General features: G+C 49.4%; 1 protein-coding gene and 1 pseudogene across 2 annotated transcripts in view; both read right to left on the reverse strand.

Moving 5' to 3' along the window:
- Positions 1-10,772, reverse strand: part of LOC144373281 (transport and Golgi organization protein 1 homolog) — a 112,084-nt pseudogene extending 101,312 nt beyond the window's left edge. Inside the window, exon 1 of the transcript XR_013433005.1 lies at positions 10,635-10,772. The product of XR_013433005.1 is annotated as a transport and Golgi organization protein 1 homolog (transcript). The remainder of the gene's footprint in view (positions 1-10,634) is intronic.
- The window catches only part of LOC144364692 (transcription cofactor vestigial-like protein 4), a 47,745-nt gene continuing 31,068 nt past the window's right edge, over positions 10,631-27,307 (reverse strand). The window contains exon 4 of the mRNA XM_078036379.1: positions 10,631-10,824. Coding sequence (XP_077892505.1) covers positions 10,631-10,824 — 194 coding nt within the window. The remainder of the gene's footprint in view (positions 10,825-27,307) is intronic.

The raw sequence follows: 27,307 nt of genomic DNA on the forward strand, positions 1-27,307 counted from the left end.
CCTCCAGCCACTCCCTGCCTGCCTACAGTCACTTATTAACCCAATCATGTCACCTCTGGACTTGCTTGCAGTGTCTCACACGTGAGCTTCTAGGGAACACTTTATCTAAACCATAACAACTGCAAACGCAGGGAGAAGTTCCATCACCATTGTTGGTGTGGGTAACGGCACCGATCCAGGGAATGGGGGGATATGGAAGAAGTAATCCACTCTCCAGAAACAGCCACAGACAGGAGTCGGGATGGAAGGTAATCAGACTTGGGGACGATGGAAGCAGGGGCTCTCATTTCCTCAATTTGTCTGGCCTCAGTGGATTTTACGAAAAGCCCCAGTATTAAAGGTGACACTCGACAGTCCCAAATCAAGAAATTATGCCAGGGCTGGGGATGTGGCTCAAGCGGTAGCGTGCTTGCCTGGCATGCGTGCGGCCCGGGTTCGATCCTCAGCACCACATACCAACAAAGATGTTGTGTCTGCCGAGAACTAAAAAAAAATAAATATTAAAAATTCTCTCTCTCTTTCTCTCTCTCTCTCTCTCTCTCTCTCTCTCTCTCCTCTCTCACTCTCTCTTTAAAAAAAAAAAAGAAAAGAAATTATGCCACTGTTTCATTTTAACAGTCGAGCTTTAAGGCACCAGAGTTTTGTGAGTCTGAAAATTTATGGTGAGAGGATTTTGAAACCAAATAGAAATGTGTGTGTGTCTGTGGCTCCATGGGGTGTTCATAACAGGTCTCACAAGAAAGGGATGAAGGCTTGCATCCTCCCAGGCTCGGCTGCCAGAGCAGACACCACAGCCCGGAGGCCTAGGGAACAGCTGTTTGTTTTCTCATAGTCCCGAAAGCTGGGGTCTAAGCTCGGGGAGCCAGCATGGCCAGTGTCTGGCGAGGGCCACCGCCTGGCTTTCAGATGGCCCCTTCTCACCGTGTCCTCACTCGGCAGGAAGACAGCGTGCATGTTCTCTGGCATCTCTTCCTCTAAGGGTGCTGCTCCCAGGACCTCATGGAACCCCATCACCACCCGAAGCCTCGTCTTCAGAGACATCATGCTGCGGCCAGGGCTTAACAGGCTGTTGCAAGGACACGACTCTGTCCGTTACAGAGTCTGTGGCCAGTCACGTTGGAGAAACCAGCTGAATGACATTTCTGCACATAGGACCTAGAAAACTCCACAGCCCAGTCCTGGACGAGCCAATTTTGGGGAGCAACGAGGGTTCAGTCTGAGACTTCTAGCGAGACCTGACAAGAGTGTGTCTGATCCTTCTACTTGACTTTGACCCAGTTTCTGCAGCTGGTTTTTCTCTTTTGGTGCTGGGGAAGGAACCCTGGGCCTCGGGCTCTGTCACAGAGCCACATCCCGCCCTCCCTGGTCCTCTGGGTTGATTTCTGGGTGGATCCCTCAGGTGCCTTTCTCAGGTCTCTTTACGGAAGGGCAGGCCGGAGGTCCTCTAAGGAGGGGCAGAGAAAGGCAGGGAGTCCAGTGCGTGTTGCCTCTGCTGGGGTGACTTGGAAACAGAATCTGGACCCTTGTTTGGCGTGGTTTCTGGCTACTGCTAGCCCCAGCACCTTACTGCCACATCCACTTCTCTAATTGTGCTTTGGAGACAATCAGTGGAGAAATTTCAAAATGCACTGTGTGCACGCGTGCCTGTGTGTGAACCCCAAAACACAGCAAACCAGAAAGAGTCCAGAAAGAGTCCAGCTCTGCCACCTACCCTGGGTGCGACCTCAGCCAGGGAACAGGCCCAGAAGCTGCGCTCGCCGTGCTCCAGCCACACACGGCTCAGCACGCGATGGCTTTCCGAGGGAGGTCCTAGAAGAAAGGAGCCCGGGGCACCCACACCTGGCAGGTTCCCCCGCAGTCTCTGGTGAATTCTCTAATCTTTTAAGGTCTCAGGAGACAGCAGTTTACACCCTTCAGGACAGAGGGGCTTTGTAGTGCAGTGAGAACATGTGTGTCCATGATGTCACAGGCCGACGTGAAGATCAGTCCTCTGTGTGCCCAAGAGCTGCCGCCTGTGTCCCCAGGACAGTGGCGTCCTTGTGCAAACAGCACCGGGGGCTCAGGAAAGCCAACGGGGGCTGAGGGAGGAACAGCAAAACCCAGTGTTGCTCTGTCTCCTCAAATTCTGGGTGAACGCCTTGACCTAACCCTTCCATGTAAATATACTCCTTTTCCCAGGTCCAGTGTGCGCCATAGAGGGGACTTCACACCCACTAACGGACATGTCCCCCCACACCAGGAACGCTCCTTCGCAGCCCTGTTTTTTCAAGGTTCTAGCCCCACTTCTACAACCTTCATGACCCAGATCAGAGCCACGACCACTAAATGCTATGTCCTCACACAGCCCACGACAGACAGCGGATGACGGCTTTTGTTCTGTCCCTGACCCCTGGCACCCCTGGCACTTCTTCCTTTGATGTGTTGTTTGGCCAGAAAAAGGGCAGGAGCAAGATGGTGATCTGCCCGAGCAGCTCGGGGGCGAAGACTCTTAAGGCAGAGGGGAAGCTGCTGGGAAAGGCTGATGTCAGCTCCGGGCAGCTCCCACCAGGATAAGGAGGGCTTTGTCTTCAGCTCAACTGTGAAAATGAGAAAATGCCTGCAGCCTGACAAAGGAGAAACCCCCACACACAGGTCAGGCCTGCGACCTTTACTTAAAGGTACCACACTCCCTAAGCAGAGCGCTCCCAAGACTGGGACGCAAAGCGGGATCAGCCAGGGACAGGAACCTCACACCACAGGTCCCGAGGGCCTTCCTGCTGTGGGGGGGGGGCGCACACACTGACTAAAGACCTCTGTCCCCCAACTCACTTTTGTAAGTAAACACACATGACTGACATGCACTGGGGGAGGGGCTGAAAGAAAGAAAGAAATCCTAATTTAAGAATATCTCAGTTTCTGAGTTATTTAAAGCAACTAAAAATAAGGCTGTGAAAAGTCCTCTTAAATTCACAGGACACTTTAGGGAATACCAATAAGACTGTGCACGGAGCCCAGAACAACAGAGCGCCAGGCGAGCCCTTCCCAGGCCGGACAGTGCCAAGGAGGGTGTGGCTGAGGGGGGACACTTAAGTTTCAAGGATTCTATTCAACAGTCCAGTTTATGAAACCTGGAGAAGGTGGGGGGTGGTGTGTCTTCATATGCTTAAAACAAACTTTTAATTAAAAGTTTCTTTTTGAACGTTTTAAGCTAAAGTTACTATGGACTTGTGCAACTAAAAATTGGGTCAGAAATTTTAAACAAGAAATTAAGAAGATTTAAAATGCCCTTCGCTGGGCAGACAGAAAACTCCTGTCTGGAGCTGGATGTGGCTCTGGGGCAGAGCGCTTGCCTGGCAGGGACGAGGCGCTGGGTTCCCTCCCCATCAGCACAAAACAGACAGTCTTTGTTTGTTCTTAGGGGGTTCTTACCTGTGCAAAGACACCATTTCCCTCTCTTTGGGGGACACTGGGCAGCGACTCCTCCTTCTCAGTCCCTAGGGGAACCATCCCGTGGCAGAGAGGATTGGGAGGGCTCTGAATCGCCCGGGACCGCCAGGCCACCTTCCCCTCCACACCCCACGCAGCCTCTGTCCACCAGTGTCAGCCCTTGTGTCCTGACAGCACTTAAACTGGTGACCATCTGAGACCACACGGCATCGAGGTTCTACACCAAATGACTCGGGGCAGCTGGCTGTGTGTGCTGTCAGGATCACCGCCGCACAACTGCTGAGCACAGCGCGCTGGCCCGGGTCACACGGCAGGGTATGAAACTTGACCTACTGTTGTCCACCAGCTGGCTGGAGGAGCACGTCACAGGGCCTCAGTGTCACCATCTGTACAGAGGGGACAATAATGCCAGCCAAATCACAGGACTGGGAGGACAGAATGAGGTTACGCCCAGCAAGCACGGGACGCCGTGGGCATACAGTGGCGACTCCAGGGCGCTGGCACGCAGGAGGGCCTGGGTTCCATCCCCAGCACCGCAAAACAAACCCTTCCCACAGGGCTCCCGCGGTCTCTGGATGCTGAGGCTCAAGACCCCTCAGCGAGCCCAGGGACAGGGTGTCCACCTTCTCTGAGGCTCGCACGGCGCAGCCACACGCCCGTCCGTGAAGGCCTACGACGGCTTCCCACGTGGATCCCAGCGGCTCACCAGGCCAACGTACTGAAATCACCTCAGCTTTTCAGTTTCCTCTGGGCTCAGTTTAGTGACATGAGGAACAATTTCCTTCACCCTCTTGGAGCTTGGTGGTGCACACACAAATGCAGCCAAACTAAGGGACACAGAGAGGAGAAGAGGCAGGGGCCACCCGCGGGACTATAGAAATGCCACCCGCACATGGGCACAAAGACCCCAAACTGCAGCCACCCAGAACACGTGAGGGTCTGTGTACGTAATCAGCCCCGTGCAAAAAATAAACAAAATCTACACAAAACCTCAAACCCCACTTTAGCCAGGGATCTTTTTTCTAACCAAGTTTCCATTTTATGCTCAGTACATGATTTCAAAGGCTTCCTCTAGCCTCTGTGGCAAACTCGAAGAACTGCTGCTTGAGTTCCTCTGCTCCCCGCTCTCTTCACCTAATGAGAGAAGAATCACTCGGGCGAAGCGGGGGCCACTACCCGGGGGCAGTCGGTGGAAGAAAGGAAAGGAGGGAGGAAAGAAAACAGACACAGGAGACCCCAGACCAGAAGACCACCAGCGAGTACACCAGACTTGGCTGGTCAGTGTCGTGAAAGGACTTCACAGGAATGGCCACCAGCAAGGACGAGGGGCAGTGTTTCAGAGCAGCACCTCTAGCAGGGAGGCTGTCCTCCACCCAGCCTGCCTCCTTCCTCGAGGATCCAGGCAGCCTGGGGCAGACACGGGTAAAAGCGCAAGGCTAGTGACCATGGCTGTGACCCTGGGGAGCCCATGGGCAATGACTTTGCAAGTACAGACCACTGACCAAAAGGAGGCCTCACCAGCTGCCAGCAACACCAAGCCCTTCTGCACAACCTCTACCAGCTAAAGCTGCAGCCTCCTGGGGAGGACACAGCTGAGGCATCACTGAGTGGTCACCGGTTTGGGGATCCTGCACAGCCCCAACACTTCTGAGGTATCATCCTCTCGCAGCCTCAGCATCTGCTCCTGAAAACAGCTGATACACAACAGGTGGACAGGCCAGCGGGCAAGGTTGGGGGACAGAGGACAGATACCGGCCTGTCCTGAAGGGTCACATCTCCTGTGAAGGTGAAGCCAGACGATGCATGTTCAGGTGTCCTAGCATGGGGCCAGTTCACGCAAGCACTCACCAAGTGTGCCCCTCACAGGTGACCCGCTGAGCACTGCGACTGCCCATACAGCCCCCCACAAACCTCGCAGGAACAAGCCACTCCACTTCTGAAGGTCATCTGCGGAAGGTGCGCTTCTGCACCATGCCCTCCCCAGGACCCCAGCCCGGAAGTCTCAAGCCCAACACGAACTGAGCGCCACATCCACCGCCTGCCCTCAAGACATCAGAGATGCTGCAGGACTGTCAGTACTCGAAATACTAGGAGCTACCTAACGCCCAGCACAGGGGACTTGGGGGGATAAACTGTGGCAGGCACAGTCAATGGAGGGGGCTGCAGGTGTGACCAAGGATGACAGCTGAGGCGGAGGTGTCAGGGATGCGCTGCGAGCACAAGAAACAACAGAGTCCAGAGGGGTCTGGACAGCGGCCGTCTGGCGTCCCAGACAGGCAAGGGGGCGAGAGAACATCCGTGTCTCTGCTCCATTTACCAAAAGAAACTCAGGAGGGTGATGGTGGCTTGGGGGGGGGTACGCAAAAGGAGGGCAAGTGACCAGCAAGGGGTAACACTTGACTGAGAACCTACCTAATAAAATCCTCTCTTGTAGAAGTGTGTCACTGTTTTACAGGTTCAAAAAATATAGAGCAGTGAAGATGGGGGTGGGGATCCAAACCTCTATGTAATAAGTGGACGTCCCAAAGGAGAATGGATGCTGCAAATACCGCGACCCTGACCGGGCGGGGGTGGTGAGCACTGAGGGGGACACCTTTGGCATGAGGGGAAAAAACTGCTGCAAGCGAATCCTGAACTTATTTCCGTTTAGATTTTCCAAGTGGAGGAGGCACAGTGACCCTGAATGGACTCCATGCTCACCGCAGGAGAAAGCCACACGCAAGTATGTTGGTTGGGAACGTGGGTCTCACTAGTGAAGAAGCAAGATGTGCATGTGGACCGGGGCAGGAGAGGCCTAGGGTAGGAGTCCTGGGGAGAACTCGTGACTTCCCAGTTCTTTCCAAGAAAAGGGTCTAAGAGAAGCTCAGTTCAGCAGGGCTTCCCCAGTGGCAGTGAAGTTGTGTCGGTGCTGTCCAGTACGGTCACCACCAGCCCATTGTGGCTATGAGCTTGAAATGTGCCCAGTGCACCTGAAGAGCTGAATTTTAATTTTATTTAATGTAACTGATTTATTTTACGGCACTGGGGATAGAACCCAAGGCCTTGTATATGCTAGGTGAGCTCAATACCACTGAGCCACTTCCCCAGCCCCATAAGGTTTAATTTTAAATTTAAACTGCCACTCGTGGCCAGCGTCCATCTTATCAGATGCCCAGCTCTAGAAGCAGCAGCACCATGGTAACTCAACGCAACAGGAACACCCACCCATCCTGTAATCCATTTTCTTCTTATTGGGGTTGTGTTGGGGTGTGGGTATGTGAGTGTGAGTGTGTGTGTGTGTGTGTGTGTGTGTGTGTGTGTGTATTACTAGGGATTTAACTCAGGCACTTTACCACTGAGTTACATCCCTTTGACTTTCTTCTTCTTCTTCTTTTTTTTTTTTTTTAAAGACAGGATGAGGTCGGCCTCAGACTTGCCATCCTCTGGCCTCAGCCTCCCAAGTTGCTGGGATTACAGTTGTGTACCAACATGCCCCAGACCTGGGCTTTTAAGTACTGTTTCCCACCAAAAGGAACCAGGGTCCCCTGCAGCGATGGCTTATTCCAAGGTCAAGCAGGAAGGTTAGAAGGTGACTCTAGAACATCCGATTTGCCACAGAATAGGAAAGGTGCTCAATTAAAACAACAGCTGTGAAACAGGAGCCGGGGAAGGGGATCAGGGAGAGTGACAACCTTTATACAAAACAGGGTCCTTAAGGCCACATGAATCACAAACAGGAAGACAGGAGAAAAGGGAGCTCTCCTGCTTACCAGGAAGAGCACAGCCGTAAAAAATCACTTAGTGACATTTCTATGAGAGTAGGCCCACCCCACCCTCAAATTCATTTTGTTTCCAAACGTCAGATAAAATATTTTTCAACGTCCATTCGTGTTCCTAATACTTAAAAATATATATATGTATGTACACACACACACACACACACACACACACACACACTTCACCATATTAACAAAACAATTAATTATGAGCTCAAACGACCCTGGTCACCAATGGAAGGAAGAACCCAGCAATTCTCATTTCCCAGGTGCTGGAGAATCACTAAGCAACCCCCCTCCCGCCCCCAGTCACAGTACATGAGGTTCTGTCACACTCGGCCGCCTCCTAGCCTGGCTCAGGGCCACGCCAGCGCCCCACGGGAAAGCAGCCCCACAGGATGCTTCCAAAGGAAACGCCGCCGAGCATGCGCCGGAGCCCCTCACTGCTAGCTGCCCAAACGGCTTTTCAACACCCCCTTTCTCAGAACCATGGCCACTTCTTTAGTGAAGAAATAAACAAAACGCATTTTCACAAGACGTCATTAACAGATTCTAGGAAGATCAAGCATAGAAAATCATTTCATAATCTTAAAGAGACAAACACACATGGGTCATTTCCAAGTAGGTGTGGATTGCAGCTGACTGCAGAAAACTTCTAAAACACATGAAATAAAAAGGGAGCAGGCTAGAGGTCAAGGGGTGCACGTTTCATCACATCACATGACAGTACTTACCAAGTACCCTACACCGTATTAGTCAGAGGTGCCACATCTTTTCATTTCACCTGTGAAATCTGTCATTAAGCTCTTAGAGAACACATGCAGAAACCCTGGTGTGTCGTTGAAATTGAGGGACACCCAGAATGAACTGACTGCACACCAGTTTTCCAACTTACAATTCAAAAGTCTCCCAAACTGCACACTTAAAAATGGTTAAGATGAAGGGCACAGAGGCTCACAGCTGTAACCCTAATGATCCTGGAGGACCTCAAGTTCAAAGCCAGCCTGGGTAACTTAGTGACACCCTGACTCAGTGGCAGAGCAGCCTTGGGTTCAATCTCCAGTACTGCCCCCACCCCCAGAAAAAAAGGTTAAGATGATACATTTACTGCCAGGACACTCCTGTGCACACTTTAATGGAGGCTAGACTGGAGGATCACAAGTTCAAGGCCAGCTTCAGCAACTTAGCAAGACCCCCGTGCAACTTAATGAGACTCTGTCCCTAAATAAAAAGTCAAAAGGCCTAGGGATGTGGCTCAGTGGTTAAGGACCTCTGGGTTCAATCTCCAGTACCAAAAACTAGATAAAAATTAAAAAAATTTAAAAGGGGACAGTAGCCACCTAGCTGATGTGAGCACAGGGGGTCTAGTAGAGTAGGGTGCTACTGTGTCTTCTTCCCTAAAATTCTGCATGATGGTGTCAATTATGAATTGCACACAGAATTTAATAATTCTATCTCTATTATTTACTCTTAAAGTTGTGTATAATATCATCACAGACCTATACTTCCAGGCCGTATCTGTAATCAAGCCAAGGAGTTACAGAATCATTTCTAAGTGCTTTCACATTCTAATCATACCAACGTCTGAAGCTGAGTGTTTGCCGTCTGCCGAGTGCTGCACTAAGCACTCAAAATAATCATTTGAGGAAGGTCCCCTGGTTACTCCCACGAAGGATAAAGAAGGTGGGATTCAAACCCAGGTGTTTAGACTAAAGTGTACACATCTCAAACATTAAGTTCTCTATTACTAGCATCTGAAAAATGGAATCATTCATAAAAATAAGGCCGACCATCAAGTGTGTGCCACCCTGGGTCCAACTCCCTGCATATTTTAGCTCTAATGCTTAAAATAGTTGTGTCCACTAGCTATTATCACTGTCATTTTACAAATAAGGACATTCAGCTCAGAAAAACCAAGGGACTTGTCAAGGCCTCACAGCTGGCAGGTGGCAGAATGAGGATTGAAACCAAGGCCTGTTGGATCACAAAATGTTGTCACAAAGTTGACTCTTCCTTCCTTTAAAAATAAAAGGAACTGGTCTCTGATTTGGGGTTAGGAAGAGAGGAGAAGAAACAACTCCTAGTAATGGAAGGATGGACTCCAACAGTCCAGAGGCCAGCAGCCTCCCCAGTGTGCAGAGCTGGTGGATCTGCAGGGCCCTGCTGCGGCTGGATTCCTGATTGTAGCAAATTCCAGGGCTCCAGACTGCAGGCTCAGCCTCTGACTAACACTGCAGTGATTTATTTGAGGATAAATACCTATGTCAATGTCTTATGACTGAACACAACAGGCCAAGCAGATTGGAACACCAGGAATGCGAGGCTGCCTGAGCTCTGCAGCTCGGGCCACCTCCAGCCGCAGAAGCGCCCTGCCTCCAAGGAGGAAGCCCTCGGAGCCACCGCCTGGCCCAAGGAGCAGCGTCCTTGGGAGTCAGATTGGTGAGACCAGCCTCCTGGAGGAGGACAAAACATTCCTTGGGCTGGCTGGAGGGAGGGGCAAGCCCAGGACCCACAACCACACCAAGCCTCTCCTCCGCACAATCAGAGTGACTTCACCACCACGGCTGACAAGACACCAGGCTCCGATGGTACCAACCCAACGGGATACACAACTGCCACCTGGGACTCTGCCAGGGGCTGGCCAGGTGCCTCCACATCCTGAAAGCATGGGGAAGGCAGTCGGCTCCCTTTGAGAGGGGGAGTGTGGAGCGGATAGGTGGGATGGACGGAGGCAGAGCAGGCTGCGTTCCAGGTAGGAGCCCGGTCCCGCCACTCAGATCCGGACCGCTTGAGCTTCAACCCCTTCATCTTGCAGAGGAAGAAACCAAGGCCCATGGAGTTACAGGGATCTGGGTCAAGACAGTGGAGCACAGGTGTTGGTGGCAGATGGGGGACTGGCACCCAGGCCTCCCGGTCCAATGGCCGGTTCTCCGACCACTGCTGCAGGCCGAGGTCAGCTGGGACGAGCAGCCCCTGGTGCCGAACACGGAAGCCTGGCTCCCCCTCCCCGGGAAGGTCTCGAGGTCACACCAGGAGCACAGAGGTGCATCCCTCACGCACACGCGTCAACACGCATGATCCAGACCCCACTCAGCTGCCAACCCCACCTTCTGCTCCCCCAACACACGACAGTCACTGACATCAGTTCTCTCAAAAACAATCCGTAGGTGCAGGAGAGAAGAGCCCAGTTTTCCAGACAGAGGCCCTGGAGCTCTGAGAGACTCTGAATGGGGCCACGCAGCCCAGGAGGCCCAATATGCAGGAAGGAAGCCGCCCCTCTCCACAGCTGTAAGGTCACCTGGGCACCTTCCTGGCAGAGCAGAGCTATTTATCTTTGACAGAAAGTACCTTATGAACAACTTAAAAAAATGACAGCTGAATCACTGGCACAAAGTCATTCAAGAAATCTGGCCCCAGCCTTGGGGTGCGCAAGCCCAGGAAGAAGGGACTTACATGTGGGGGTTGAACATGCGACTCATCTTGGAGACGTGGTCATTTTCACAGTCGAGGTCCTCGTCCCCAGGCTCCATGCTGAACTTTCTCTTGCTGGGGCTGATGGGGGGAGGGCCAGTGCGGTGGCTGCTGAGGGCAGAGGCCACTGGGAGGGTCTGCATTCTGGATTCTCCCCTGAGAGCAGCTTCACCTACGCACAGAGAGAGAGATGATGCTGTCACCAGGCAGGACAGCCCCCATCTGGGTCCCCAGGCTCCCCCGCCTGCCCGCCCGGCCCCTTGCAAAACTGCTCCCAGTGGAAAGTTTTTGGCAACGTGACGGGCTGCCTGCCACCCTCAGGACATGGTCTGAGCCCGAGTCCTCTGCCAAGCATGGGGTGTTTGACATCAACGCGGTTTTCAGCACAGTCTTTAGGGTAGAGTTTAAAATGAAAAGGTGCAATACAGCAGAGAAGGAGGAAAACAGCGTCCGCCACCAACGACCTCAAAGGCTAATTTGAAACATGGAAGGTCCCCGACTCCCGAGCCCACCAACCGCCACGCCAAGCCGCCTTCTCTGGCCTGTTATGCTTTTATTATATTTTTGGTCTATTTTTTGAGTTTTGTTCAGAACAAGGAAAACATATGGGCTAACAGTTCACATTTGCCCCTGAAGTGAAAAGGAAGAAAAATACATTGCTTAATGAGAAATAAACATTTTATTCCTAGAAATGGCTTGTGAAAATCTGACGCCGTTGGTCTGGTTATCAGCACCAGGTTTCAGTGTCTAACCTGTGGGGGGCAGAGGTACCGCTCTCCAGACACTTTTCAAAGTCAGACGCCCAAATTGCAGTTCTGATTTTGATGTGATTTGACACCTTGGTGTTTTCTACAACCACTATGTTAACAGGCTTTGTCCCAGATGATAACTCAGTGTCTCACTATGAACTAAAGCAAGTGTGAACTTTCTCATTGATAACGATTCTGTGTGTACCTTCCAAACTTCGTCACCAACAGTGATCATTATTTCAAGTGAAATGAACGTCAAGCTCTCCGAGTCCCACGGGGGCGGGCACCTCGATTTTTTCACAAATAATAACCCTTTTGTTGTGCAATATGTCTTGGTCTCTGAGGCCTGAGCAGTTCTGTTTCCTTTTGGTCACAATTTGAGAGTCATACTGGGATGGAGGCAACTCATCAGAGGCCCTGTGGCACCTAAGAAAAGCAATCTCTGTCTGCCACCTCTCCTGCTCAGATCATCACAGATGTGTCTCGGGTTTAACAGACACTGGCTTCATACACACACGACAAATGCCATTTTGTTATGGGAAGGAGGGAGGGAACAGCCTCTGACCATTTACCAGGAAAAATAAAATCTCTGCCAATTTAGTCAGCAAGATATAAACTCACAAATATACACTGACCTATCGGACACCTCCAGGCATGGCTTCTTATAAGGGTTCTGGCCCCAAAACAAACTGGAACTTTCCATTCTAAATGAAATACAAAAAATAAAAAACCAACCTAATCCTAGGCTAGGCTTCGACCCTTAGAAAGTCGGTATGACTCTGATTGGCCACCACTTCCTACCGAGTAGCTTTTGTATTAAAAAAAAAAAAAAAGCAAAGATAATCCTTCTACCTTGGTAAAATAGAAAATACTAATTCCAAACATCCCCCTTTTTTCTTGTCCTCCTCCTTCCATGGAGAGAAAAGAGGGTGTCCCCAGGTAAAACTTCCACTGCCCAGGCAACTTTCTGGGGATCCCTGATGACGGACCCCCAGGAATCAGCAAGTGTGACTCAAACCTCAGGTCAAAGTGGCCTGGCCTCCCACACTGTGCCCAGGGTGTCTCAGCACCCTGGCCTGGAGCTGAGGGGGCGGGGAGGAGGGAGCTCTGCAGACCCCTGAGCTTTGGCCACCATTTCATCAGCCGACTGCTGGGTGGCAACAGAAGTTGCTATGGAAAACAAGCGTCACGGCAACAAAGTCAGATCCATCCAAAAAAGGAGCTCGTCATTCATGACACTGTGGCACGGAGAGCAAAGGCTTCTGGGAAGAACAACATTCCCTCCCCCTCGGGGCTCCAGGGCCATCCTAGTAAAAATTCTTGTGATCATTGGCATTTCAAAGTTCATCAAGCGGATGCACTGCTCAGTCTAACGACTGAAAAGAAAAAAGTCCACAGCAATTCTCAGAAAGCACTGGAGATCCCTAACCAGGGAGTGGTGAAGGGACCACGGAGGCCCCCTAGATGACCCTTGAGCTGGAGGTGACCTGGAGTCACAGCACATCAGCATCTTGGAGGCTGCGCTGGAAGGAGCCTGGGGAATGCTTGGCTGGGGATGCAGGAGGCCTCAGGTTCCATCCCCAGCAAACACACAACAATTATTTAGTTAAACTCATCAGATATTTTGGTCGGGGGACTCAAGACACCTGTGTTCCAATCCTGCTCTTCCCGCGTGCAGTTCTACTCTCTGGCCTCCCACAGTGAGGGCCTGGGCCAGGTAAGACCTTCCAGCCCTTAGACGGACTGAGCCACAGTCCCGAAATTAATCAAGTGACCAACCGACCAACATTTACCAAGACGTCATTACACAAGGGATTGTGATACTAACCCAGCAAAACCAAAGCGTGACCCTCGACTGTTGTGTGTGTTGAGAGAGATAGAGGTGACCCTGGGTTCCAACAGACTTGGAAACCATGAGATGAAACAACTGTCACAGGTTTCTTAATGGCAGGTCTTGTCGTCTGTCAGACGGCAAGACAGAAACCCTGCTCCCCGCCATCATTCTGCACCGTCCCCTCGTGCCATCTCTCAAAGCATTGTCCTCAGCATGTCCACCCACCCCATCTCCAATGCCCAGCAGTCACTGGGAAGCCATGCCCAGACTGCTTCTGCTCTCACAAATGACAGCCAGGTCCTTCCTTGTTTGTCCAGGCATAGCCACCCTTTCTGAGCCCTCACACTTTTAACCCTAGAAGTTAAACAGTCACCACTGCACACAGAACTCATGGTCCACCCTCCACACCCTCACCAGGGTCTCCCCTCAGGCTCCTCTTATCTAAAGTCTGTGTATCCTGCAGAGTCACTTCAAAAGCCACATCCTTCCAGACTTCTTCCTCGATTCCTCAATCCGAACATCTCTTTCCACTAAGATCTATCGTGGTGGCACTTGCCCTCCTAGTTTGTTTTGTGCTCCTTGAAGAAGGGATCATTTATTTTATGTATCTGAGAATACAGAACACTCGTGATCCTCCTGTGCACACCACGATGCTCACATGGAGGAATGAGGCAACAGTACAGGAAGGTGACAGATTTTTAGGTTATATTAAAGATCTAAGATGCCACAGAGTAAGGAATAAAATCTATTCAATAACACATTTACATGACCAGCTCTCGTAAGTCAGCAATGAAAAGAGAACTTAACCTGGGCACAGTGGCAGACGCCTGTGACCCCAGCCACTTGGGGAGGCTGAGGCAGGAGAATCGCAAGTTCCAGGCCATCCCTGGCAACTTAGTGAGACTGTCTCAAAATAAAAAGGTCTGGGGATGCAGCTCTGGGGTACACACCCCCTGGGTTCAATCCCCAGGACAGCAAATAAAAAAATTTAAAAATACGGTATATCCCAGCAAGGAGACATAATTCAGCCATTAAAAGGAATGAAGTCCCGTTGGTGCCGGGGCCTCTATGAACCTGGGAAGCAGGGAGGTAAGAAGGAAGCCAGAGGCAAAGGCCACGTGTTGCTGCGTTTCCATCAGATGTCCAGACCAGACCCACTAGAGACACAGAGTAGATTAGCGTGGCTGTGGGCTGGGAGGGCGGCTGGGAAGTGACAGCTAACAGGTGCCGGGATTCTACTGGGGATGATAAAAATATTCTGCAATCAATTGTGGGAAGGTCGCACGGCTCCAAAACGTAGGAAAGCCAACGTGCAGGCTTCGGGCGAACTGGACAGTGTAGAGATGCAACCCCCAAACAATAAAAAGATAACCGAAGACTCCAATGTTACCACATCCTTTTCTCTCTTGGGCTTTTCACACTTAACTGTTAAACGAATAAGAACAGGAATCTTTCCGGAGTTTAAAAAAAAAAAAAAAAAAAGTCTTGACATTGTGGTATCATCTCTCTGTGATACTCAAGTCAGACATTTTTTCCTTTTCTGGGGGCGGGAGGTACCAGGGATTGAACTCAGGGGCACTGAACTACTGAGCCACATCCCCAGCCCTATTTTGTATTTTATTTAGAGACAGGGGCTCACTGAGCTACTTAGCGCCCCGCGGTTGCTGAGGTTGGCTTTGAACTCGTGATCCTCCTGTCTCAACCTCCTGAGCCCCTGGGATTCCAGGCGTGCAGCACTTGGCCTGGCCATTTAACTACCTTTTAACTCACAGTTATAACTAAAGAGATCCTATTTTAAAAAGAAAATGCCTTTGACCTTTTCATTTATATACATAAAATTTATTTTTTTAGTTGTAGTTGGACACAATACCTTTATTTTATTTATTTATTTTTATGTGGTGCTGAGGATCGAACCAAGGGCCTCGCTCGTGCTAGGTGAGCGCTCTACCCCTGAGCCCCAGCCCAGCCCTCTTTGGACTTTTTAATGAAGATAATTTTATCCAGGTGTGTGTTAATGAAGAAAAATGCCTGCTACATGCAAAACTTGTGTAAGTGCTGTTTTTTAGTCTTGGTGATAGTTCAAATGAATGGTTCAAAAATCTTCCTTAAATACTTTCCCCCTCAATTGAAGATAAGCAAACATTTGGGCCCAGCGTTTTACAAGAATCAGCATATACGTACTTCAGTGAGGGAAAGTTTAACTCAAGAGAGGAAAGGCAGAATCATTCGGTTTTCTGATGTGCTATGTGGGCACAGACATCACAAGACAACTCTGCCTTCAGAGTCAGAAAGGAGCAGAGCCCCCAGCAAGGTGATTCAGAGAAGAGAGGCTCCCTTCCTAATCATATTATCTTCGTATCTGAAGGATTCTAAACGCCCTCCCCTTCCTACATCGTAATACTGCCAAGACTCAAGTTTCTCTTATGCTCAAATGGTGCATTTAATGGATGAGACCACTTCTTAGCGGGACATAAAATAATGGTTCATCTGAGAGAAGATGAAATACAGAGCCTAACGTGGAAGGCTTTCAGAACAGCACTGAGGCTGAGGCTGGCCTCCAACTGGCAATCTCCTCGCCTCAGCCTCCCGAGTCGCTGGGATCCCAGGTGTGCACCGCCATGCTCGGCTTATCTGGCTCTAACTTTTAAGGACAGATCTTTTTTGGCAAAAGTCTCTGAACCTTACCCAATGGAGGCTTTATGTTCCCCCCCTCACCCCACCCTGTTTATCATGTCTGAACCTAAATCTAAGACATAAAACCACAGCTGGCCTCTCCAAGCCTCCCCACGGCGCTGATCTGTCTCCCGTCTGACCACAGCCCCCGGCAGCCCAGCTGACATCACCCTCCCAGCGAGAGGCACCCTGATAAAAGAACCGGAGCGGAGCAGAGCTGCAGCGCAATATTTCACGGCTCATCCCACGTATCCCAGGCCATGACTGTCTGCGCAGGAGCCCACAGGCGGGGCTTATTCCCTTCTTTGTCTCAGATAATACTCCTTTGTCTCAGAGACCAGAGCCAGAGGAGACCGGGGACCAGCCAAGTCAACTTCTCTCAAACAGTTGGACTTGTGGCCAACCCCATCCTGGGGCGCATGTGTGTGTGTGTGTGTGTGTGTGTGTGTGTGTGTGTGTGTGTGTGTGTGTGTGTGGAAGAGGAGGGCTGTCAGGCAACACCATACAACAGACCCACACAGTGGCACCAGGATCACTAGAGATTCTGCCACCGGGTCACTGGCTCTGTCCCCACCAGCCCCCAACCCACAAAGTCCCTTTCACAACGTGACTCTCAAGGTGGACGCAGACCCAGCCCTCTGCTTCCCGAGTCCCATCTCAGATCGGAGAGGTCAAACCTCAGATCAGCGTGGCCCGTGCAGCTGGGCGGGCTGGCCTGAGCATCTGACCACCCCTTCACGGCTGACCACAAAGAACGCCAGGAAGGATGGACACGCAACACGGCAACACCACCTGTGCGGGTGGACAGACGCCATTTTACCTAGAACTTCAAGTCCTCCACGTGACCGTGCCCACATCCCGCGCTGGGGGCCTGCCTGTATCCAAGCCAGCACGTTTCATTTTCAGAGCATTTTCAATGTCACCTGTTACCCTGGGATCTCCTTAGCCCAGTCCTGTAAGGCAAGCGGGGCGACAATTGCCCCCAACCCAAAGCCAAGGAAACCAGTCTCTGGAGGACTGAGTGACATGCCCCAGGCCCCACAGCTCATCAACAGAGGCTGCAGGAGGAGCCTGGGCCAGAGTCCCCGAGCTTCATGTGCTAAGACACAACTGGGGGGAAGCTGGGGGGGGGAGCAGGGAGACAGATGGGGCAGGTGGAGGAGAGTGGAAAGGAAGGAAGTGGGGGTCCAAGTCTGTCCCCTCTAAAGTCCCAGCACCCAGGACTTCAGAATGTGACCTATTGGGAGACAGACTTTGAAAAGTTCCTTAAAGTGATATGAGGTCACATGGGCCCGACAGCAATACTGTGTCCATGTAAGAGGAAGAGAGCAGGACACAGACACCGGGCAGGGAGGGCGTGAAGACGGCGAGAGGCTCAGACCAACAACCAGTGGACACCCTGACCCTGGGCTTCCAGTACCCCGACCTGTGGGAGAGAAAGCCTCTTTGCTTAAGTTCCTCAGACCCCAATGTTTGTCACGACCCCAGGAAACTCATGCACGGAGGGAGGGAGAAAAGGCAAGGGGGCGGGGGACAGGAAGACCTTCCCAAGGTTTCAGCCCTCGAAACCTTGGAAGCACCCTCCATCCTCCGTCTACCCGAGTGGGCTCCGAGGCCGGCCTGGCTGACAGGACAGTCTGAGCACCAAGGCCGGGGGGAGCACAAGGGTGGGCCCTGGCTTATCATCACGGTACCAGGAAAAGCACCAGATGCACACTGTGCCTCACCCCAAAGGCGCAGGGAGCCCTGGGGGCTCTCCCAGAGGAGCTGGGGTAAAGGGCAGGTCTCCGCGTGGCAATCCAACTTGGCTCCTCACCTCCTCTGCACTGACCAGATGGATGACCCTGAGCTCCCACAATTCCCGCAGGGGAGGAGGGTGCACTGGGAACCCCTTCGCTAACCAGGACTTGGAGTCAGGGCTCTGGAGTTTGACCCGCTCCAAACAGAACCAATCCTGATGCGTGAGGGGCTGGGGGAGTCTGTATTCCCTCCTGAGGTGTTGTGGGTTTGTTTCTGTTTTTGTTTTGGGGGGGGTTGGCTTTGTTTTTGTTTGGGTACTGGGGATTGAACCCAGGGGTGCTTAACCCCTGAGCCACATCCCCAGCACTTTTTATTTTTAATTTTGAAACAGGATCTCACTAAGTTGCTTAGGGTCTCACTAAGTTGGTGAGGCTGGCCTCAAACTTGCAATCCTCCTGTCTCACTCAGCCTCGAGTCGCTGGGATTACCAGCGTGTGCCACAGCGTCTGACTCCCTTCTGGTTCTGAATATCTATGATCTCACAGGGAATGGGGAAAACAGTATAAAAACTTTTTTATTTCAAAGAAATGTCAACTTTAATTCTCAGCATGATTGTGAATATATACCAAAGAGTTTTAAATAGATTAAATGGAAAACTTAGTCTGGATATCAGAAAGCACTAAATTGGGTACAATGGTGCATCCCTGTAGTTCCAACAACTCCAGAGGATAAGGCAGGAGGATCACAAGTTCAAGACAATTTAGTGAGACCCTGTCTCAAAATTTAAAAAAATAATAATAATAATTGAAAGGGCTGGGAATGATGCTCAGTGGTAGAGCACTTGCTTAGCATGTGCAAGGTCCTGGGTTCCACCCCCAGTATTATTAAAAAAAAAAAAAGCACTAACTAAAAATACTCTAAATAAAAAGTTGTCACAAGCACATCCAGACATTGCCATTCAAGTAACTGGCTTAAAATCATTTTGCTGTCCTTGGGGTTGAAGAGAAGTCCCGCCACCTCACTTACCCTGCTGAACCACAGTACAGGAACCAGGTGGGATCAGCCCGCGGTCAGCACGTTCAAGTTCCTGTCTGACCACAGCTATCATTTCAGCATGAAGAAAACTCAGGTGCAGCTACAGCAATGTGCACAGACTTCGGCTCAGGCTACCTGGGTTTTACGTTGGGTTTGGCCTCATGAATCATTATTGGTATTTAAAAAAAAAATAAAATTTAAAAAAAAAGCACCTATCACCTTCCCACCCCCTGACCTAACACCCACCTCTCCTGTTCCTGGCCCTCCTCCCGCTGGACTGTGGTCTGCCAGCAGCCTCAAAGGGTCTGGAGTACCGTAGGGAAGCAGCTGTCACTGGGAGGCCAAGACCTGCTTTTATGTGCAGGGACACACAGTCTGCCTGGAGATGACAATGATGGCCACTGTGACACAGGTCCCTCCATGGGCATGGACCCGAGGAGCAGCTCCGGGACCTCTGGGGCCAGGTGCACAGAGCACCCCGGGTGGAAGAGGCTCTTCAGGCCAGGCAGAAAGCCTCCCTGTATTGACTTGCAAATCCACTTTGGTAACAGTCTACCTTTAATGAGGAGGAGGAGAGTTATGAAAGTAAATTGTTTGCAGATGGTTCTAGAGGAAGGAACTTGGCAAGGGGCTCCATTTCCTCCCTGGTGGAGCCTGTAAATGGTTAGAAGGAGCCGCTGAGCCGGAGCAGAGAGGAGGCTTACTCAGACCCCTGTCATGGCGGGGCCGGCCTCCTGAGGGCCTCCTCCAGCGGCAGGACACAGGAGTGAGGCTGGGGGAAAAGCGATTCCCTCCAAGTGTTTGGTAAGAAATGTTCTCTTCAGGCCGTCTGCTAAGCCACAGGGCAAGTATCTGAGGTCGCAAGTTGGTACGCGCATCTTCAAACCACTCTGTATTTGAAAGAGACTCTGGAGGGAATGGCGGGGTCACAGTCCCTGAGTGGGCTGGATCTTAGAGAAAATAATCACTGACCACTGGGGGAGGGGGAGGGGGAGGAAGAGGAGGACCCCATCACAGTGGCACCTGCAATCCCAGCATTTCAGGGGGCTGAGGCAGGAAGATCGCAAGTTTGAGGCCAGCCTGAGCAACGGAGCAAGACCCTGTGTCAAACTAAATGAAGAAGGGCTGGGGATGCTCCCCGGTGAACTCCTGGATTTCATCACCAGGACAGAGACAGACAGACAGACAGACAGACAGACAGACAGACACAGAGAGAGTAACAATCACTGAGACCTGAGGAGTCCAGCCCAGGCAGTCTGCAGCACTGCGTGTTGAGGTCCGTCAGCTGCTAGGGCTCCTGTGTTTTGAGGAGGGTGGGATGAAGGGGACCTCCGATGTCACTCTCGCCATTCATGAACAAAGGGCACAGTGCCCAGGAGCAGTGTCAAGAGCACCCTCGGCTCCCCCAGGGCCTGGCTGCCTCCCCAGGGCTGTCCCCACACGTGTGACGGGGTCCACGTGACACCAGCCCCAGCGCCCAGCACACAGTAGGCGCTCCCTGCTCCGTCCTGCCTGCTCCAGTGCTGGGCTCGCTTCTGCTCCGCCCTCTCCCTCTCCAGAACCCACTCCGTGTCCTCTGCCACTTCATATTCATCCCTCATTTCAACCCAACTCTAGGCCTCTCCTTTGAAACAGCCTCAGACTGGAAATGGTTTAAGGGTGACCACAGGTTCATGTGTTGGGGGCTTGGTCCTCAGGGTGGTGGAACTGGGAAGTAGGGCCTTTAAGAAGTGGAACCTACTGGGAGGTCCTCAGTTCAAATGGAAATGTGCCCATGGAAGGGACGGTAGGACCTCAGAACCTCTGGCAAATTGTTTGATGATGTCATCTTTTCCTCCCCCACACAATCCCAGCATTGCCATCCACCATAAGGTAACACAACCAAGCAAGGCCTTGACCAGAAGCTGCACCATGCTGATTGGACCATCAGCCTCTAAAACTGTAAATTAAACAAACCTCTTTTCTTTATAAAACTACCCTGCCTCTGGCATTTCATTGTAGTTATAGAAAAATGGAGGAATACAGATAGCATCTACCTGAGCTGAGCTGCACTGGCATAAATTCTACAAGAAATTATAAAATTGTCCAGCTCCAATTCAAAAACTATTGCTTCTTGTTTTAGTTTTGTCTGCCATACCATCATGATTGTCATAATGCCTCCAAAGGTAAATCAGCAACCCCGCTCTCTATAGTTGTTCTAGTAGGACCTTTAGGATAAGATGATGTGCCCAAGAACCAACTTGAAATTCTCACACCAACCGGAGGAAGGGACTGCTGAACGTCACACACGGGTCTACTAACACTCAACATGATCTCATCACCAGCTCCAAATCCCTGGCAGAGATGGAGTCCTACTCCAGGGACAAAAACTCTAAGTCATATGTCTCAGAAAGTTACTCTGATGCCCCACAGAGGTTTATTAACTCACTCCCTTATTTACTGTTGCTAAAATTTTCACTAGTTTCAAAAGTCATAGAATAAATTTTCCAAGTATTAAAAATAGGAACATCAAGTTCAAAGATGCCCCGATCCAACGGAATGAAAACAGCATTAGAAACACAGGCAGTCACACAATTCAAGAGCCTAATAACCATGAAGACTGGTAAACTGAAGCTTTTTAAAGATTTTGGAAACCTTCCCACTAGAAGAGCCTAAAGAAATAAGTTTATTCTTTCCAACTTTTTAGTTCAAAAAATTTGAAAGTCACTGAAAAGTGGCTGGCCTCGAACTTGTGATCCTCTTGCCCCAGCCTCCCGAGTTACTGGATCACCAGTGTGCACCACCACGTGCAGCATAACTGCTAAAAAAACAATTTAAAGCTTGGAGAGGTCAAATACCTCCACACGTGTCTTTTCTTCGTGGCCACCACGCCCTGGACTACCCCTACCTAGTGATGTATCGTTGTTATCTGATAGCAGATCCCTATTCAGTTTTCCCCGACGGGACTGGGTCTTCTTTTCTTGGTGGCATGGGGCGTTGCACGCTGTTCAATGGCATACTCGGGTCTCGTTTTATCTGAAAGAGTCATTTTTTTTCCCTTTTTCATGGCATTGGGGTTTTTAAATAATCCAGACCAACTAACTATCCTCTGATTTTAGATGGTCTGATCCTTTCCTCATAATCAGGTCTGAGTTAAATATTTTTGGCAAGAATAGTACAAAAAAGGATCTGAGAACTTGCCACTGCACCCACTCCCACAGCACCCACTCCATCAGAAGCCAGGGCACCCCAGCCGGGGAGGTGAGCTCGACCAGCTGGTGGTACCCACAGATTTCTCTGCTCTAACAAAGTAACTTTTTTCTCTTCTGCAGCAAGAGCATGGGGGTGTGCATTTCTGTCATGATCACTCAAGCTCTTACTCATTTATGAAGCACCTTTTATTTGTAATGCAAGAGACCGGAGCTGAAGGCGCCCTGGTTACCAATCGCTACAAGTCTGCTCTCATCAGGAAGCAGCATTTCCACATAGATGACATCGAGAGAGAGAGACCTGATCTTCACCACCACCAACTTTAGTTCTAGTGGGAAAGAAAAGTCATGAGAATAACTATAAAGAAAAACATAAATATCATGATAAAATACGCTCTTTGAAGGGGTGAACTGTGTGTGGTATGAATTACGTCTCAATTAAGCTGTTGCCAATTCAAAAAAAAAAAAAATCATTAAGGACCCCAAAGAGCTTTTGTGTATGTAGGCTATATCAATAGTCATCGTTCAAAGAACTGAAATGGGCAGATTTGACTAAAGCAAACCAGAGGGCCCTGGCAGGGAACTGACAGATCCCACCCTATACGGGCCTTGGTACAGAGAGAGAAACTTCTAAGGAGGCAGGTCGGACAGCACTGGGCGGGCTGGTGTCTCTGATGGACACACCTGGGCCTCCAGTGAAGCAAGTGGACAGGGCTCTGGTAAGGAATCACTCAGCGGGGACGGAGAGTTTAAGGAAAGATGAGGCACAGGAAAGCGTTTCGGCTGTGTGTGTGCCCCGCACTCCTCCCGTCTTCTGCCTGTGACTCTCTCGACAATATGGGGCTTCCCATCTTTATAAGCTAGGAAACTGCTAGGAAGCTGTATGGATTGAAAAGGCCAGAAAGCTACAGCTCTCCCCAGCCCATCAACATAAGAAAGAAAACCTCAGGATCGATGAGAGTGCAGGCAGCATTTAAGATCCACAGGCTGATCCACAGGGTCTAACTAAACCCACACCAACATCTTTGAACTGAGGGTAAGGAATGCATGGTTCCTCTCTAGAACTGGGGCTCTCCTAGGGTGCAGAAGGTGTCCAATGATGGACTTTGCTTTAGGACATGAAAGGTGAGCAAAGGGTTGGGGGGGTGTGGCTCAGTGGTAGACCACTTGCCTGGCACATGCAAGACCCTGGATTCCATTCCTGGCACTGAAAACATAAAAGGGAACAAACAAGGAAGCAGGTTGGATTCTTTCTCCCAGTGGTGAAGGACTTTCGCAGATACCGTCTATTAGAGAGCTGACCTTTCCTTGCCCACGAGGGGTGCCCACAGCAATCTGAAGTCAACCTCTGCTCCTCTCTCAGGTCCCTAAGGCAACTCCACATACCTTGCCAGACAGGGCCACTGAATTTCTTTAAAGCACAGTTCTCAGTTAGCCAGGGGTCACTGCAATAAATACAAAACTTCACTGTCTTAAATATTACTCTAGGGCTCCTTCCTGTGCATAGCTTTTAGTCACTGTAAGCTCTGCTTTTAATTCCCTTGGCTTCTGCACCTGTGTTTTGAGTTGTTCTTTTTTTTATTAATTTTGATTTGTTTTCCTTTTATTGATCTAATCCCATCTGTTTTTAGTCTTCTAGGAATCCTTTATGGTTTAGTTTACTGAAGGTAGACAATCCTAATTTTCTAGCACTTTTCAGATTTTTCTTTTGTCTATTTTTTGTTTTGGGTTTTTTTTTTCCTTCTTATTTATTGTTGGTGCCTTTATTTATTTGTTTGTTTGTTTGTTTATTGGTGGTGCTGGGGGGACTGAATCCATGGCCTTGTCCATGCTAGGCAAGAACTCTACCAACTCATCTACGTCCCCAGCCCCTATCTTTTGTTCTTTTAAAGGATTTTTGACAACAGGGAAGCTACATGCGTAGGTTACTACTACGTGTCTCTGAAAATCCAGGTTTGTCCTCTGGAAGTATTAAATGAAATATTATTTTTTATCCAACTTGTTTTTAATCATGGGACCCTAAACCAGCACTCTGCTAGAGAACTGGGGAAAAAAATCATTCTTCTGAGTCCCTAGTTTCTGGTAAACAAACAAAATTTTACACTGTCCAGGGTAAAATAAGTGACTATGTCTAATTAAACAGGGTAAGTTCCAGGAAAGAAGTGACATTTAGGTAATTTTTTTCAAGATGAGAGAAGACACTATGTTTAATGAGAAAGGCAATCAGGGAGGTGCAATGGTAACTTCACCAGATTTCAAATGGGAAGAAGATTTATTCATTTCATTTATAAGGAATCAAGAGTTTGATCTAATAAAGAAAAAAAAGGCAGTCACAATACATCTGAAGCCAGTGAGGATGTAAGGGCTTGATTTTTCAGACTTGATTTGATTTCTCTAGGAGTGGAAACAGGTATTGCTTCAACAAATTTTATCCACTACAAATGCCAAGTCAAGTGTTTCACAAGAGTGTGACATAAATTTGAAGAAAGCAAAGACACAGAGGAAAATCTAAATGGGAAAGGTACACACATATCAAATTAATTTCCTCATGGAGATAAGGGCAGACCTGGGAATTCAAGGTTCTAATGTCACTGTTCTTCGGCTTGAAAGAGTTGCTACAGTAATTCATGCCACAGTGGGAGAGGGAGAGAGCCTACTGGAGGTTATTAAAAAAAAAAAAGTGGAGCTGAAGGTGTAGCTCAGGAGAGCACTTGCCAAGCATGCTCAAGGCCCTAGGTTGATCCCCAGCAATGAAGAAAATTAAAAAATAAAATCCACTGTTATTTTAGGTTTTACTATTGAAAGTACTGGGACAGGACCTCGATAGGTTCTTACTGGTCCAATCCTGACTAGAGAACTACTGCTGGACTCTCGTGGAATTTTAAAACTCTAAAAATTTATGCAAAAACTGGAGTTTCCAGTTTGTCTCGAACCACCACAAAAGTTGACAAACCCAGCCCCACATTCCCATAGAAAGAGCAGTCTACTGGAGCAAGGGGTACATTGGCTAATTTTAACAACTGTCTCTCTCTCTCCAGAGAGAAAAATATTTTTAAAAGGCTCTGGCCTTTAGTACGTGTCTTGGTGTAAATATTCCCCCCAAAGTCTGATCTTGAGTTCCCAAAAGGATCCCTATATTTCTCATCAGCCTGTCCTATCCCTTCTGTCCCTTTACAAGAACTCCTGGGCTTGGTCCAAGTTGTCTTGGACACACTATCCCAATCAGATCATATCTAAAAATCGTTGTTTGGGTACCACATTGTAGGGGAACACTGATGAGCCAGGGCTGACGGAGAAGCCAGCAATGATGAGCTGAGAAACATATCCAAAAACCAGGGTTGACTGCAGTGGGGCTATTCCAACAAGATCTGGGTAGGGGAGAGAGACTCTCAAGCTGCAGAGAGAAGGGAAGACGGGAAGGAGGCAAGTACCAAATTGGCTGGTGGGGGGAGGCACTTCCATGCCAGGATTCTTGACTCTCAAATTTCAATTTGAATTGCAAATGGCATTAAAATAGCTCACAACATTTTTATGTATATTAAAGGAAAATGTGGATTTCTGAAAGACTCAGAAATATGTGTCTAAAGAAAATATGATAACTATCCTCCAGTCTACTGAGCTATTCAACAGAAGAATCTATTTTCAACACCCATTATGCTAATTAACAAGCCATTTTATTTGCCACAGTAGAGATCCATTTCTAACACTTATTATGTGAATTTGATCCGATTAAAAAAAAAACTATAAAAACAGTAGAAGCTTGCAACAGCTGTCTCTGGGGAAGCCTTTCTGATGAAATGCTAGATGTCTATCCTGGGATGCAAACTTTGGTTATAGCAACTGCCCACACCTAGAGACTGACTTAAGCCAGTGTCAAAAAGAAACTAACTTTATTTTTAGAACTACAAACGCCAAACAAAACAGCTCCAGGGAAAAACCCTCAGAGCCCAACTGCCACCACCGGCTTCCACAAGCCTCTCTCCCCCACACCAGCCTTTTCCTCCCACAATCCTCCTCCTCTTGAGGCCGATTGGCTGGGTTGCGTGGGCAGAGCCAAAGAAGTCACCCAATGAGCAGCTCCGTGGAGGAGCCAATCAGCTAGATGTTGCTGGGGCAGCTGTGAGCCAATCATCAGCTGGCAGTCTGAAGGGCAGGGAAACAGCCCAATGCCGAAGTCTGGCTTGGCACAAATCAGGAGCCACTTGTCAAAAAGAAACTAACTTTATTTTTAGAACTACAAACGCCAAACAAAACAGCTCCAGGGAAAAACCCTCAGAGCCCAACTGCCACCACCGGCTTCCACAAGCCTCTCTCCCCCACACCAGCCTTTTCCTCCCACAATCCTCCTCCTCTTGAGGCCGATTGGCTGGGTTGCGTGGGCAGAGCCAAAGAAGTCACCCAATGAGCAGCTCCGTGGAGGAGCCAATCAGCTAGATGTTGCTGGGGCAGCTGTGAGCCAATCATCAGCTGGCAGTCTGAAGGGCAGGGAAACAGCCCAATGAACATCACCGCAGAGGAGCCAATCAGCTAGATGTTGCTGGGGCAGTCTGAAGCTTGCTGGCAGCTGGAAGTTTGCTGGGGCCCCTTTGGCTGTGGCTCTCAACATCTCCCCCTCTCTGTTTAAACAACAAGCATGTGGCTTATGGACCGTGCCTGCCTTAGGTTGTCCAATACATATGGTCCTTACCCGTCTTCGGATGAGCTGACCTCAGGGCGTCAGCCTCCTGTCTTAGGTTGGTACCATTGTAATTGGATCTTACCCGTCATTGACTACCGGTCCAGTACAGCCACACCTGTGGAGAGGTCTCAGCGGGGGGGGGGGGTGAGGTTCTTTGCCTCACCTCTGTTGACCCCCAAATTTTAGCTGAATGATCATGACAAGCAGAAGGGAGGAAGATATACCAAGTCAATTGACGGCTCCTTTTGGGAAAATTGTACCACCGATGATATCATCAGCAAAAATACCCCAACACTACCACAAGTCGCTGCACCAACAGATAGTTCACAATGCATACAAATGACACATAGTTCTGTAAGCAGTTCAGTGCAAGTTCTGTAAGCAGTTCAGTGATGGCTATTGCAGAAACTGTAGATTAGTTTTATCTTTGTCTTCACCGGCACAGGGATGAAGATAGGAATTCTGGCAATAATGACTAAAGAAAAAATTAGGTAACATTCCAGAAGACACTAAAAGAAAACAATTTTCTTAACAATTTATATTATCTTCATCGGCACTGGGATGAAGATAGAAATTCTGGCAATAATGGCTAAAGAAAAAATTAGGTAACATTCCAGAAGGCACTAAAAGAAAACAATTTTCTTAAAAGAAAACAATTTTCTTAACAATTTATATTATAGTGAAGAGAATTATTAAATATAATGAAAACTAAAGGTGAGAGTAAACAAACAGATCTGTTAACCTCCTTTTTGTTTACA

Source organism: Ictidomys tridecemlineatus, unplaced genomic scaffold (genome assembly GCF_052094955.1).
Source record: "Ictidomys tridecemlineatus isolate mIctTri1 unplaced genomic scaffold, mIctTri1.hap1 Scaffold_348, whole genome shotgun sequence".
NCBI lineage: Eukaryota > Metazoa > Chordata > Mammalia > Rodentia > Sciuridae > Ictidomys > Ictidomys tridecemlineatus.